Source organism: Halichoeres trimaculatus, unplaced genomic scaffold (genome assembly GCF_033239565.1).
Source record: "Halichoeres trimaculatus isolate MK-OKI-2021-1 unplaced genomic scaffold, fHalTri1.1 fHalTri1_scaffold_3, whole genome shotgun sequence".
In the NCBI taxonomy this organism is placed as follows: Eukaryota; Metazoa; Chordata; class Actinopteri; order Labriformes; family Labridae; genus Halichoeres; species Halichoeres trimaculatus.
Window position 1 is genome coordinate 33,342,235 of NW_027437181.1, and position 15,809 is coordinate 33,358,043.

At 40.7% G+C, this 15,809-nt stretch overlaps 1 protein-coding gene and 1 long non-coding RNA gene across 2 annotated transcripts; one reads left to right on the top strand and one right to left on the bottom strand.

Moving 5' to 3' along the window:
* Positions 1-3,012: 3,012 nt before the first annotated feature.
* On the bottom strand, positions 3,013-4,858 carry LOC141788153 (uncharacterized). Its single transcript, XR_012598111.1, has 2 exons — positions 4,532-4,858; positions 3,013-3,888 (listed from the first exon to the last, which is right to left on the bottom strand). It is a non-coding gene; the product is annotated as an uncharacterized LOC141788153 (long non-coding RNA).
* Positions 4,859-10,724: 5,866 nt separating this feature from the next.
* Positions 10,725-12,745, top strand: LOC141787866 (uncharacterized; the record flags this gene model as incomplete). The annotated part of the gene is made up of 4 exons (XM_074666560.1): positions 10,725-10,973; positions 11,367-11,435; positions 11,651-12,565; positions 12,647-12,745. Coding segments are annotated over exons 1-4 (1,332 nt in total), but the record flags the coding sequence as incomplete, so codon positions are not given.
* Between the last annotated feature and the right edge of the window lie 3,064 nt (positions 12,746-15,809).

A 15,809-nucleotide genomic window follows, 5' to 3' on the forward strand; every position in this document is an offset into this window, starting at 1 on the left:
GAGTATTTGTTCTTTGTTCATACCTGACTGACTGCTGGAGACCAAAGCAGCGTGTAGTGAGTATTTCTGACCTGAGGGTGAGTGATCGTCAACAATTTACAACAACCAACAAACTGAACAACAAGCATCCTATGAGTGCGGACATCTCCTCCTCATGTGGAGGGTGAACACAGAGTGCCATCCAAACCTGAGCATGGAGACAGAGCAGGACACCAGACCATCCAGCAGAAAGGTTGGTCAGCTGGCCAACGACAATAGTGGAGCTAGTCTAGTGTTCTTCTCTAGTGAACTGACAAGCAATATCTTAAAAAACAAAGTGTCAAAATTTTGAAAAAAAAAGTCAATTCTGTTTTTGGAAAAAAAATGAAAATACTCAAAGCATAAAAATGTATTACTGAGATGTCTGTACACAGGCTCTACCAATGGATTATAAAAGTGAAATGATTAATGTTTTAACTTTAATTATTTTATTTTGTACTTTATTTTTTATTTAACATGAATGATGCATAGTAGTTACATGTAAAAGAAAGCGCTACATGCTTCATTTTCATCTCTATATGTTCAGAGGCTCGATCTAGCTGAAATGGGATTTTTGGCTGAGTACACTACTGTAATGAAGCCTGTTGCCATGGCTCTTAACATCCTCCAAGAAGAGTCATCTGTGCATATGGGCTTCCTTCGCCAATCCTCCATCAGTTGCGGGACAAGCTGAAGAAGCTGGAGTTAACTTGCAAAGTGTGTGGACCTCTCATTGATGCCTTACAAGGTGGAATCAAGAAACGTGGGAAGATCATGAATGACCCTGTGCTGATTGCTACAAACTCTGCCTTCAAAAATTACTTCAAAATTCTACAGTAGAACAACCCCCACCAAGACTTCAATAATAAACGTATAGTAGAATTGTTTCTTTTTTGACAGTGTAAACAGAAACTGGAAAAGTAGGGTTCATTATAAAACTTTTGTAGTTTATTGCATTGTACTACACAGGTATCACAAAAAGTGTCCAGTGAGTATACATACTTATCAAAAACCAACAGCTTGGCAGCCTAGACTGTTGAAAGGGTGAAAGGAGTGTGCTGACCTCATTTTTTGGAAAACAATTTTTCTTGTCACAGGCCGGGACTACATCAAAAATCATCTGGACTCTAACTTGGAATTGGATGATGCCCGCACAGGCAGCAGCCAGTCTGATGAAGATGACTTCTTTGCATCCACGAGGGCAGAAAAATCAGAAGCTGGAGAGGTTCCTTTCATGCCCGTCTGCTGGAGGTATGGATCTCTTGCATTCTTTTCCTTAAATCAAAAAACTGTCTCTCAGGGTCAACACAAGTCTTCCAGCGTCTGCAGCATATGAGAGACTTTTTAGTCACACAGGACTGCTGTTCACTTCTAAAAGATCCCAGCTACTCTGCAAGAACCTTGAAGCTCAACAGCCACTCCACTGAGTGAATCTACGGGACAGAATATGTAAAAACACATTTTCTGCAGCATGTGCACACACACACACACACACAAACACATACAATACACACAAAAGGTGCATGAACACACGGAGTGCTGTATGTACAGACTGCCTTGTTCCAGTTTTTCTAATCTCTGCCAGCCACAACAATTGTGCTGTTTCACAAGTGTTAAAGACTTGTGATTTTTGTGTTAGACCATTTTTTTGTGGCTGAATGTGCCTTTATTTATGTAATTTTTTATTGAGATTTGATCTATCACTGCTGTAGTTAAAGTGATATTGTTGGGCAATATCTGAATTTGCACATTCCTATTTTATATTTTTGGCTATTTCACGCTCATATGCTCTGCATTAAAAAATAAAGAAGTTACTCACCAGTTACTCAGTATTTGAGTAGTTTTTTTCACTGAATACTTACCTACTCTTACTCAAGTCATTATTTGGAGGACTACTTTTACTTGAGTCATGTCACTTTGAAGTAACAGTACTCTTGCTTGAGTACAATTTTTTGCTACTTTACCCATCTCTGCTGGTCACAGATATGAGGAGCTGTAGGAACAGTATTTAAACCTCCTAATATACAAACACTTATCAAAGGTTGATGTAAAAAGTTCCTTCCTGGAAATACTTGAAACAATTATGCAACGTGTAGTCCAGTGTGACTTGTATGTGTTGTTTTCCTCTTCATGAGGCATTTTTTGACTGATACAAAGAAAGTATGGTGCTTACTTTAGTAATGAAAAATTACTGTTGTCAATAAATATTTAAGCAGATGGTGTTTCTAGCTATTTTTTTCTGTTTTGTTTTTATCTTTTTATCTAACCTTCAAGCATAACAACTTTCATTAAATGCAACAATAAACTACTCCTTTTATGACTTTGTCTCAATAGACTGCATATTTTCATATTAAAGGAGCACAGCCTTACACACAACTGTTTCAAAACTGAATACCTGATCAAGACCTGTACCTTTAAACCTACATAGCCTTGATGTGAGTGTGAACGGGGGTCATAAAAAGGCTTTAAATCTAGTTCACGTAAACGTTACTATGTCGGTGTTGACTTGAATCATATTAAACATAATTATCCAACAACAAAATTGTGGCTAGTGAAAATGCTGAGTGACTAGTAACTCCGGGAATTGCTGAATGTCTTCATTGTTGCTCTTTGTTTACTGTGTCATGTTTCTCTTCTTCCTTGGATTTATTAGCTTCACACTTCTATTACGTCATCTATTATGCAGCTGACTCAGCTATTGGCATCCAGCTTACACACCGCCTACCAAGAAGAGGGCATGGTTGGCTGTGGAAACGCAAACAGGATCAGGCTTTACCGATCCAACCCATATCAAACTGTTTGATCCAAACCGGACCACTGGAAATGGGGCTTGAGTAAAGCAGGGAAAACGGAGGTTTGAGAAAAGAGACGTCTAAAAGTAATGAAAAGATTAAACAAATAAATAATACCCCAAGATATTGACATTACCCAGTTCATAGAAATCCATACAAAGGGATTCTGTCTGACTCCAATAGAGGCAAATTAATTCTCAGCAATTGTTAATATTTTAATTAACTGATAAACCGTAATGAACAAGGACAACAAAGGCCATAAAAACTTGAAACTCTCAATTGAGCCACCGTTCTCCTTCAAAACCATCATCCGCCCAGCAGAGCTAGAGCTAAAAATGTTTATAAAACGGCAAAATCCACTAACTTACTGCCCCTCTACACACAAACTGTACATGGCAACTATATTCATACATGTAAAGTTAGATTTTTTAGATCTTACTTTGTTTTTTATATTTTTAATGTACTGTTGGCTGTATGAATGGTTAATGTGATATGCATTTCCAACTAATCTAACAATATGATTAAGCTAGGTCTATTTGTATTTGAGAGAAACAAACAGATGCTATTACACTTATTAATCTACTTTGTGTTAACAATATTTATCACAAAAAGCCACAGAGAGGCCATTGTGGCAAGTTCAGTGAGGCGATCCTGTCCCATGGGTGACCTAAGGTAGGTGTTCTTGATGAGCTTCAGCTTTGAGAAAACTCTCTCAGGACAATCCACAGATTGGGATACAGTTCCTTCAAATGTTTTTGTGGATGAAAGTGAGAAGCTCTTGAGCAGTCATGTCATCAGAGAGCAGTGTTGGCAGGATTTTTGTTTCATCTCCACAGCCAGCTCTTTTCCATCAACGTCACTTTCATCTGCAGAGCTAAATGTCCTTCAGAGCTCGTCACACTGGTTGGGCCAAAAAAAAAAACAGGCAGCTGAACATGCAAGTCTGCAGATGAAAGCAGCCCTGCTACTTCCTGGTCAGGCGGAGCTCCTGAAGAATATGAAGTTCCTGGAGTTTCCTGGTCAGGATGCTCTAAAGACTCCTCTGCTTCTATATCTCCAAAGTATTTTGAAATCGCTCCTGCAAAGACAAAGCTCCTGAGGTTACCAGGCAAACTAGATTATAAGAAGACATTCCTATTACATTAATTACAGTGATGTTGCACTTTATAGAAGTAGTATTTATTAAATACTGAAGTGTACAGAGTCCCTTTAAAGCATGTACCCAGTTAGAAAGTTGTCAAGGTTTCGGCATTTATTCACATAATGTAGTCAAAGTAATAAAAAAGATAATTCATCCAGTTGCAAAAGTCCAAAACCTTTAACATACATAAGTCCCTTAGATATTAACCAATACTTAGAATTATTTATAAAGCATCATCACTTCTAGTTACGGGCCTGTAAAATACACTGTAAATTCAATTTAATTAAATAATACTGAATGATTATAAAGTAACATTTGGTGGCAAATATCTGCCAGACAGCTGTCACTGGATATGACAAGCATGATAACAACAACACTCTGCTTCTGTTATCTGTCAAACGGGTCTGGTCTCACTCATTTCAGTCAGTCAATCAGTCAGTCCGTGAACACTGCAGCTTATGCATGCAAATCCTAACCAGCCAACTTTACCTAGGGCTACCTGAGCCAGCTAGCAGGACAAATAGTGAGCAAACTTGCTAAAAACACAACGTTGCACAAATAAACACGGACAATGGCTTACCTTTATCCTGAAACCGTTTTTCTTCCTCCGTTTTCTTCCTCCGCTGAAATAAACGCTGTTCGCCCTCACTAACTAGAATTATGTCCCGTTATTAATCATTGCTTTATAGAAGTGATTAATAACAGGATACCCTGCCTGTCAGCGGCTTGCACGTTACTCAGTGCATCCCACGAAGGTGACTCAATTTATCCCATATGATCACTACGTACGAACACAAATAGTTACTACAGACATTCTTATCCGTATCCTATATTTAACTTTTGAGAATTTTAGCATTTAGGGAAATAATAAACACATGGGATAGCTGCTAAAGATAGGTCGTTTTAATTCGTGCTTCTTCAGATGAGACTGAACATGCAGTTTTGGGGCCCCCTAGTGGTCCGGGGTGCCCTGTGCATTCGCGTAGTCCGCACATAGCAAGAAACTGCTCGTTGTCACTTCTGCCATCTCACTGTAATAGAATTTATGTTCCATGATTTAGACGTGTTTCTGAGTATTCATTTGATGATTTTGACTTGTTTTTTCATTTTTAATAATTATTTTTCTTTTAATTCGGCTACGCCATGGACGCACAGAACACGCACAGGTTGCGTCTGAATTTGATTGGTGCAAATGAATTCTAGAAGCTGGTAATTCCATCGGGGTATAAATGCACGTCGAGCGTTCCTTCCGCCTTTTTCACCAATGCAATTGGAGAGGTTTGTCGCAGTTTTTGAGACTCAAGCTAGGCTAATGCACTATCTTAAAATATGGATTGTTTTAGTCGTAATAATCTTCTTGTTGGCTATCAAATAAATGTTTCTCTGTGTATCTTGTTGAGGATTGTGGTTCGTTTTCAAGGTTTGACGGAGTTTTAGTGATCAGCGACGATACGGACCTTAGTCAATCCATGATTTGTATGAAATGGGTGCTTGGTTTGACTACATAATGTGAAAATAAGTGGAAATTTAGTAATTAAATGCAGTTTTGTGTGTTTTAACTGTGATAGTTTCAGTTTTTGACATTTTCCGCACTGATTTGTCTCAGATCATGTGAAAAAACAAGATACAGCTTCAAAAGTCCACAGATTTGAAGAAAACGTCAATTAATTTAATAAAATTAATAAGGTGTTTGTATTTTCTCCTTTTAATATGAATTTAATAGGAAAAGGACAACTTTTGCAGCATTAACTCAGTTGTCGCAAAACTGTTGCCACGGCAACTCAAGCTAGTTTCTGATGTATTTGCACGTTTTTGGCTAATATTTTAGCTTTAACTCGCTGCATGTCGGTGCTGTACATAGATTGAGGACAAAGTGTGAGTGGTGTGTACAATCATGGACCTCGGAGGGACATTCACAACAGTTAAATAAGTCTTCCCGAGTAATATTGTCAGCCGAGGCGTCCGCAGCTTTTCATACCACAAGAGCTCACACACGGCTGCATGTTTTCGTAATTAATGTCAAGTGCTAGCTAGTAAAGATTCTGTTTAACTATTGGCGAATTAATCAATTAACCACTGAAGTGCTATAATTCTTACAATAACACGATGGATGCAGGATTATTTTCTTCCCACTTGAGCATCGTGCTTCTTGAACTCTCAGTTGATGTGTTTCAGCAATTGTGTGGATAAATTTGCCAAACGACAGTGATGGTAAGGTTTTGTGAGAAGGCCGTGTTTCTGATTGTGTTGAAGTGTCAACATAACAAGATACAGCTCCTAAATCGTACAAATTTGTGTTAAAATCAAGAAGATTTTTGTGCTTAAATTACTAAATTCATGGAGGTTTTTGTTATATTCCCCTTTTTACCAATTAATATCAAATTATTTGAAAACGGGACTTTTAAGAAAAAACAACTTCAGCAACATAAACTTGGTTGTCGCAAAACCGTTGGCACGGCAACAAAAGATAGTTTCCGATATATTTGCACGTTCCTTGACTATAATTTGCTGCACTACAGTCCTAAACATAGATTAAGGACAACGTGTAAGTGGTGTGTACAGTTATGGACCGCGGAGATACATTTACAACAGTTGCCCCTCTGTCACTGAACCTGGCATTTTGTGCTCATGACACTCTTTTTTTTTTTTGCGACCATTTTAGCTGAGTTAATGCTGCTGGGCTGAAACTTTCCCAGAATCCGGGTAATCCCTCCAATTTAATTTTTTCAGCTTCAGCGCCCAAAATTTATCAAAAATATACTATTATTTTGAATACCACCTCCCTTCATGAATAGCTCCATCTTTGCCCATTTAAACCACCTGTTTTCATTCCTTGTTATTTGCAGTACAAAATCATAAAATTTAGATGAATTAACTTTTATTTTGAACGCAACACTTGGAAATTGTAGTTTCTAATATTTTTTACCAGTTCATTTCATCAATTCCTTTTTAGTCGAAGGAGCAAGTTCATGTAATATCGTTAGGTTCCAGTAGGGGGTGTAAGTGGCTTGCTGCACTTCAATGGAGAAAGTCAATGACACAATTTTGACTCAGGTGTGATCTGATGGATGCCAAGCAATAATGTGTTTGTGTATGATTTTTTTAATGCTAAATTAAAGCACAAATGTGTATTATTAAATTTAAATGAAATTTTGACTTTGATGACAAAGACTGCAACAAACTTTAAAAAATCAAGTGGTGAAAGTTAAATATTTTGCAATTCATGACTTTTATAGTATTATCAGAATGTTAACAAGATGTGGCCATTTTGGCTGACTTTCATGAAGGAAGGGAGTTTTGATGTTTTTCAATCACTGCACAAAAAATATAAATTAATTTCAACCAGTGTTGCTGTTAATCAATAAATTTTTCAGACTGTATTATTATTACGCAAGACTTGCTGGCACTGAGAGTATATAAAAATGTGAACTTTGAAGCTTTATTTTTCCAACAGGTGTATCATGTAAACAAATTGGCATCTGAAGGGTTGAAAAATAAAAAGTAGTGAATATTTCATACTTTATGACAAGCACAGATTTTTAATAACATTATGCAGTAAAAGTAGCAACAAACATACAAAATAAAATAAAATAAAATAATTTGGATCACTCTGTAGGTGGGCCTTTTTGGGACAATCTTGAAGAAAATGTGGTGTCATTTGTGGTGTTATTTTTCAGGCCAGAGAGTTAAATAAGTCTGACCAGTTAATGTTGTCAGCCCAATTTGTCTCATACCACAACAGCTCACACACAGCTCTTAATTAATGCCAGGGGCAAGCTAGCATAGATTCTGTTTTACTGTTGACAGACTAATTAAATAACCATGGAAGCAGTATAACTCTAAAACCAACACGATGGATACAGGATTAATTTTCTTCCCATTCCAACATCCGGCTTTTTAAACTCCTACTTAAAAAAATGTGTTACAGCAATTCTGTGGATGAATTTGACCTATGACAGTGATGGTGATTTAAAAATGCTGACTTCATTTTATGAAAAGTGAATTTCTATTCTTGTGATGACTACAGTTGGTCTATAAATTGTGTAAGAAAATCCTCCTTGTTAAGCCTTCATGATTGATACCAACATGTTGACATGTCTTCAGAGACTGTTTCTGTAACACTTGAATAAAAAGACTTTTTTTTCTGTTGTTTGCCAAGAGATTAAAGTATCACGCTTTACAGTGGTGTCAAAGTGAAGTGAATTTTGGTGTTATTATTATGACTGTAACTACCATTTTGTTTCATCACAACTTTGTGTTAATCAGCCAGAACTTAAAATACACAGTCCTTAAGTTGCACCTTCCTCTTAATGATTAATCTCAGGACAAAGTGTCCTTTAGTAAACTGTAAATAAGTTTGAAGATAGAGACATGCTATGTTGAAAAGTTATTTTTTTTCATTTCAATTAAACAAATATTATGATTGATTGATGATTCAGAACACTGAAGCGAGCGAAACTCAAAACCAAACTGATTCAAAAACACCATCGGAAGGAGAGAGGAGCACAGAAGGAGGAGAGGAGAGAGGCAGGAGAGGCTTGAAGAGAGACATTTAAAGTATGGAGACATCTAGACAGGAGCAGGGGACAGAAGTAAGACAGGTAAGTATGGAGGAGACAAGGAGAGAGGACATGAGACCAGAGCAAGAGGAGAAGGAGAAACCGCAACAAGAGCAGGGGACAAAAGAAAGACAGGTAAGTGTGGAAGGAGAGGGAAGGCCAGGAGGAAGAGAGGGAAGGACAGAAGGAGGAGAGGAGAGAGGCAGGAAAGGCTTGAGGAGAGACATCGAAAGTATGGACACAGCAAGACAGGAGCAGGGGACAAAAGAAAGACAGGTAAGTATGGAGGAGACAAGGAGAGAGGACATGAGACTAGAGCAAGAGGAGAAGGAGACACCAAGACAGGAGCAGGAGACAGAAGAAAGAAAGGTAAGTATGGAGGAGACAAGGAGAGTAGACAGGAGACTAGAGCAAGAAGAGAAGGAGACACCAAGACAGGAGCAGGGGACAAAAGAAAGACAGGTAAGTATGGAGGAGACAAGGAGAGAGGACATGAGACTAGAGCAAGAGGAGAAGGAGAAACCGCAACAAGAGCAGGGGACAAAAGAAACACAGGTAAGTGTGGAAGGAGAGGGAAGGACAGGAGGAGGAGAGGGAAGGACAGAAGGAGGAGAGGAGAGAGGCAGGAGAGGCTTGAGGAGAGACATTGAAAGTATGGAGACACCAATACAGAAGCAGGGGACAAAAGAAAGACAGGTAAGTATGGAGGAGACAAGGAGAGAGGACATAAGACTGGAGCAAGAGGAGAAGGAGAAACCGCAGCGAGAGCAGGGGACAAAAGAAAGACAGGTAAGTGTGGAAGGAGAGGGAAGGACAGAAGGAGGAGAGGAGAGAGGCAGGAAAGGCCTGAGGAGAGACATTGAAAGTATGGAGACACCAATACAGGAGCAGGGCACTGAAGAAAGACAGGTAAGTATGGAGGAGACAAGGAGAGAGGACAGGAATCAAGAACAAATGGAGAAGGAGACACCAAGACAGGAGCAGGAGACAGAAGAAAGAAAGGTAAGTATGGAGGAGACAAGGAGAGAGGACATAAGACTAGAGCAAGGGGAGAAGCAGAGAGCACAACAGGAGCAGGGGACAAAAGAAAGACAGGTAAGTGTGGAAGGAGAGGGAAGGACAGAAGGAGGAGAGGAGAGAGGCAGGAAAGGCTTGAGGAGAGACATTAGAAGTATGGAGACACCAAAACAGGAGCAGGGCACTGAAGAAAGACAGGTAAGTATGGAGGAGACAAGGAGAGAAGACAAGAGAAAGAGACAAGAGCCAAAGGAGCTGGAGGAACCAAAACAGGAGCAGGGCACTGAAGAAAGACAGGTACGCTTGGAGGAGACAAGGAGAGAAAGCAGGGATCAAGACCAAGAGGAAAGGGAGAAACCACTACAGGAGCAGGAGACAGAAGAAAGACACGTAAGTATGGAGGAGACTAGGCCAGAAGACAGGAGACAGAGACTAGAGCAAGAGGAGAGGGACAGACAGGAGATGGAGGAGACATTTAGACAGGACCAAAAGGACAGACAGGAGGACGTGAAAAGACAGAGACAGGAACAAGAGAAAAGACTGACACAGGACAGGGAAGAGGAGGACAGACAGGTGAATGGGGTAGAGGATAGACAACTAAAACTGGAGGAGGACAGAGAGAGACAGGAGATAAAGGAGACACTGATACAGGAGACAGACAAAAGACCAAAACAGGAGGAAGACAAAGGGCTTAGACAGGACAGGGAAGAAGAAAAAAGACAGGAAAAGATGGAGAGGAGAAGAAGGAGAAGGGAGAGAAGACAAAGACAGGAGGAAGAGGAGAGACAGAGACAGGAGAAGATGGAGAGACAAAGAATAAGACAGGAGAAAAGACAAAGAAAGAAGGAGGAGAAGGAGGCAATTAGCCTAGAGATGGAGAGACCAGTCAGTTTAGCAAGGATAAGATGGAGAGAGAAGAGACAAAGACGGGAGCAAGATGAAAGAGAGAGACGAGAGGCAGAGGAAAAGTTAGGACAGGAGCAAAAGAAAAGACAAAGGCAGGAGGAAGAGGAGAGAAAAAGACAGGAGGAAGAGGAGAGACAAACACAGGAAGAGGAGAGCCAAAAACAAAAGGATGAGGAGAGACAAAGACAGGAAAAGATGGAGAGGAGAAGAAGGAGAAAGGAAATACGACAAAGAAAGGAGAAAGAGGAGAGAAAAAGACAGGAGGAAGAGGAGAGAGTTAGACAGGAGAAGATGGAGAGACGAAGAATGAGACAGGAGAGAAGACAAAGAAAGAAGGAGGAGGAGGAGGCAATGAGACTAGAGATGGAGAGACCAGTCAGTTTAGCAAGGATTAGATGGAGGGAGAAGAGACAAAGACGGGAGCAAGAAGAAAGAGAGAGACGAGAGATGGAAGAAAAATTAAGACAGGAGCAAAAGAAAAAACAAAGACAGGAGGAAGAGGAAAGAAAAAGACAGGAAAGGGAGGAAGCAGAAAGACAGGTAATGATGGAGAAAGAAAGAATCAGAAAAGAGAGAAGACAGGAGGAGATAGAGAGACTCAGAGAAGAGGATGAGGACTTGGCGAGACTTCTAGAGGAGGCAGAGCAGATAGGAAGACAGAAAGAAGAGGAGAGACAAAGACAGGAGGAAGAGGAGAGACAAAGACAGAAAGAAGAGGAGAGACAAAGACAGGAGGAAGAGGAGAGACAGAGACATGAGGAAGAGGACAGACAAAGACAGGATAAGGAGAGAAGACAAAGACAGATAGAAAAGGAGAGACAAAGACAGGATGATGAGAAGAGACAAAAACAGAAAGAAGAGGAGAGACAAAGACAGGAGGAAGAGGAAAGAAAAATACAGGAGGAAGAGGAGAGACAAAGACAGGAAAAGGAGAAGAGACAAACACAGAAAGAAGAGGAGAGAGAAATACGGGAGGAAGAGGAGAGACAGGAGAGGGAAGAAGCAGAAAAACAGGAGATGATGGAGAAAGAAAAAATCAGAAAAGAGAGAAGACAGGAGGAGATAGAGAGACTCAGAGAGGAGGATGAGGACTTGGCAAGACTTCTAGAGGAGGCAGAGCAGATAGGAAGACAGAAAGAAGAGGAGAGACAAAGACAGAAAGAAGAGGAGAGACAAAGACAGAAAGAAGAGGAGAGACAAGGCAAAAGGAAGAGGAGAGACAAAGACAGAAAGAAGAGGAGAGACAAAGACAGGAGGAAAAGAAGAGACAGAGACAGGAAAAAATGGAAAGGAAAAGAAGGAGAAGGGAAAGAAGACAAAGACAAGAGGAAGAGGAGAGACAGAGACAGCAGGAAGAGGAGAGACAAAGACAGGAGGAAGAGGAGAGACAGAGACATGAGGAAGAGGAGAGAAAGGAGGAAGAGGAGAGACAGGAGGAAGAGGAGAGACAGAGACAGGAGGAAGAGGAGAGACAGAGACAGGAGGAAGAGGAGAGACAGAGACAGGAGGAAGAGGAGAGACAAAGACAGGAGGAAGAGGAAAGACAGAGACAGGAGGAAGAGGAGAGACGGAGACAGGAGGAAAAAGAAAAACAAAGACAGGAAGAAGGGGAGAGGGAGAGACAGGAGGAAGAGGAGAGACTAAGACAGGAAAAAATGGAAAGGAGAAGAAGGAGAAGGGAGAGAAGACAAAGACAAGAGGAAGAGGAGAGACAAAGAAAGGAGGAAGAAGAGAGACTGAGACAGGAAGAAGAGGAGAGACGGAGACAGGAGGAAAAAGGAAAACAAAGACAGGAAGAAGGGGAGAGGGAGAGACAGGAGGAAGAGGAGAGACTAAGACAGGAAAAAATGGAAAGGAGAAGAAGGAGAAGGGAAAGAAGACAAAGACAAGAGGAAGAGGAGAGACAGAGACAGGAAGGAGAGGAGAGACAGAGACAGGAGGAGAAGGAGAAGGAAAAGAAAAGACAAAAACAGGAGGAAGAGGGGAGACTAAGACGGGAGAGAGAAGAAGCAGAAAGACAGGAGATGAAAGAAAAGAGAAGAATTAGACAAGAAATAAGACAGGAGGAATTGGACAGAATTAGAGAGGAGGATGATGAGTTAGAGAGACTTCTAGAGGAGGCAGAGCAGATAGTAAAAAAGAAGGACAAGGGGAAACAAAGACAGGCAGAAGAGGAGAGACAAAGACAGGAGGAAAAGGAGAGACAAAGAAAGAGAGAAGAGAAGAGAAAAAGACAGGAAGAAGAGGAGAGACAAAGACAGGAGGAAAAGGAGAGACAAAGAAAGAGAGAAGAGGAGAGAAAAAGACTGGAGGAAGAGGAGAGACAAAGACAGGAGGAGATGGAAAAACTGAGACAGGAAGAAGAGGAGAGGCTGAGACAAGAACAGGAGGAAGAAAGACGAAGACAGGTGGAGGAAGAAGAAAGACACAAAGTGATGGAGAGGAGAAGGCAGAGAAGGGAGAGGGAGGAGCAGGAGGAGAAACTGGACCAAGAAGTTGAGGAGATGAAGGTTGAAGGAGAGAAGGAAGAGGAAAAGGGAAGTGATCCAGCTTCTCCAAATAGAGGCTTTTTATCAAACCTCAAACTGCGCTTCCTGGAATACCGGAGAGACAAGACGGTCAAAGCCATCTCCAAGACCCACAAGAAGGAGGCCAAGATCAAGGCTGGAGGTAAGAAACCAACTTGAACTCTTTGTCTTGGTCATGAAAAAGGATTTCCACATTCTGTGATGACTTGGTGATTTTTCATTTCTTACTGAGATGGTAGAGACGGTTTTCTAAATCTTTTATCAAACACTGACACAATTTCAGCAAAAATCTGCCCAACTCAAGTCAAAGAAAAGACAATTATTCAACTGCACTCCAAACTTACCTTGAATATTCTCTTTCTTTCAGAGGACACTCCAGAGTGGAAGGAAAGGCTGATATGGAAGCAACAGAGGAACAGGGACAAGCTGGAGAAGAAGCAGCAGGACTTGGAGGAAAGGATCCAACACAAGAGGGAGAAACGGCTGAGGAAAAAAGAAAGGAAGGAAGAAGACAGAAGAGAGCATGCTTTCCAGCGTAGGGAAGTTTTAACCTGGGCACCTCTGATATAGGTGGTTTGAACAGAGCTAGGTTCAGACCTTAGACCCCAGAAGAGCACAGACAAAGACAGGACGAAGAGGAGAGACAAAGACAGGACGAAGAGGAGGGGCTAAGACAGGGCAGAGGAGAAGTAGAAAGACAGGAGAAGTAGAAAGACAGGAGAAGGAGGAAAAGACAAAGAAGACCAAGACAGGAAGAGGAGAAGACAACAAGACAAGTGATGGAGAACCCAGTAAATTTAGCGAGGATAAGATGGAGGAAGAGGAGACAAAGACAGGAGGAAGAGAAAGAGAAGAGAGAAGAGATGAAGAAATGGAGGAAAAATTGAGACGGGAGCAAGAAGAAAATACAAAGACAGGTGGAAAAGGAGGAGAAACATAGACAGGAAAGGGAAGAAGCAGAAAGACAGGAGATGATTGGGAAAAAGAGAATCAGAAAAGAGAGAAGACAGGAGGAGATAGAGAGACTCAGAGAGGAGGATGAGGACTTAGCAAGACTTCCAGAGGAGGCAGAGCAGATAGGAAGACAGATAGAAGAGGAGAGACAAAGACAGGAAGAAGAGGAGAGACAAAGACAGGAGGAAAAGGAGAGACAGAGACAGGAGGAAAAGGAGAGACAGAGACAGGAGGAAGAGGAGAGACAGAGACAGGGAGAAGAGGAGAGACAGAAACAGGAGGAGGAGAAGACACAAAAGATGCAGAGTTAAAGGAGGAGAAGGGAACAAAAAATTAGACAGGTAAAGGAGGAGGGGCTGAGGATGACAGAGATAAAATTGAAAACAAAAGACAAAAAGAAAATCAAGGGAAAGAGAAAGAAGACCAAGACAGGAAGAGGAGGAGACATTAAGACAAGAGATGGAGACCAGTCAGTTTAGTGAGGATAAGAAGGAGGAATAAGAGATAGAGACAGGAGCAAGAAAAAAGCGAGACAAGAGAAGGAGGAAAAATTGAGACAGGAGCAAAAGGAAAGACAAAGACTGGAGGAAATGGAAAAACTGAGACAGGAAACAGAGAAGACAGAGAAAAGAGCAGGACGAGCAACACTGACAACTTTTCATGGAGAAGATGAGTAGAAAGAACGAGAGAAGACTGAGAGGGCATGTACATCTGAGGAAGACAAAAAACATAGAAAGGAGAGAAAGGGGGCCTAAAAAAGGAGGAGAAAAAAAGGGACAAAAAAGGGAGTGGGGGGGACAAAGACAGCACGATATATAGAGACAAAGACAAGTTTAATGTCAAAAAAACTTGATTCCACCCCCCCCCCCCAAAAAAAAAAAAAAAAAAAAAAAAAACCTAAAAAAAACAACAAAAAAAACAGAAACAAACAAACAAAAAAAAACAACAACAAAAAAAAAACAATAACTCCGCCATCGTGCCTTATTGGTCACTTTGCCGGTCCCAAGCCCGGGTAAAGGAGGAGGATTGTTTTTTTTTTGGTATATAAAGAAAAAATTGCACTTTTTCATCTACACATTCAACAGGTTTCAACAAAATCGGTTTTTTATCTTCAAAAAATCTGGAAAATTAGACACATCTTGTCTGAGAGCGATTCTGAGAAACTAGTCCATGCTTTGGTTTCTTCCAGGCTGGACTACTGCACTCTCTTTGAACCGGTCGTCCTAATAAGTCTCCTCAGACTCTTCTGTCCTAATAAATCTACTCAGACTCTTCTGTCCTAATAAGTCTATTCAGACTCTTCTGTCCTAATAAGTCTATTCAGACTCTTCTCTCCTAATAAGTCTATTCAGACTCTTCTGTCCTAATAAGTCTATTCAGACTCTTCTGTCCAAATGAGTCTATTCAGACTCTTCTGTCCTAATAAGTCTATTCAGACTCTTCCGTCCTAATAAGTCTATTCAGACTCTTCCGTCCTAATAAGTGTATTCAGACTCTTCTGTCTTAATAAGTGTATTCAGACTCTTCTGTCTTAATAAGTGTATTCAGACTCTTCTGTCTTAATAAGTCTATTCAGACTCTTCTGTCTTAATAAGTCTATTCAGACTCTTCCGTCCTGATTAGTCCATTCAGACTCTTCAGCTGGTTCAGAATGCTGAAGCTCAGATACTGACTGGGACCAGGAGTAGAGAGCACATCTCTCCAGTGTTAGCGTCTCTACACTGGTTACCTTCAAAATCTAGAAAAGAGTTTAAATTTCCTCTCCTGACTTACAAAGCGCTTAATGGCATCGGACCATCCTGTCTTAAAGAGCTCATTGTTCCGTATTATCCGTCCAGGTCACTGTGTTCTCAGCACACAGGTCTGCTCATCGGGTCTCTAAAATAAAAAGTAG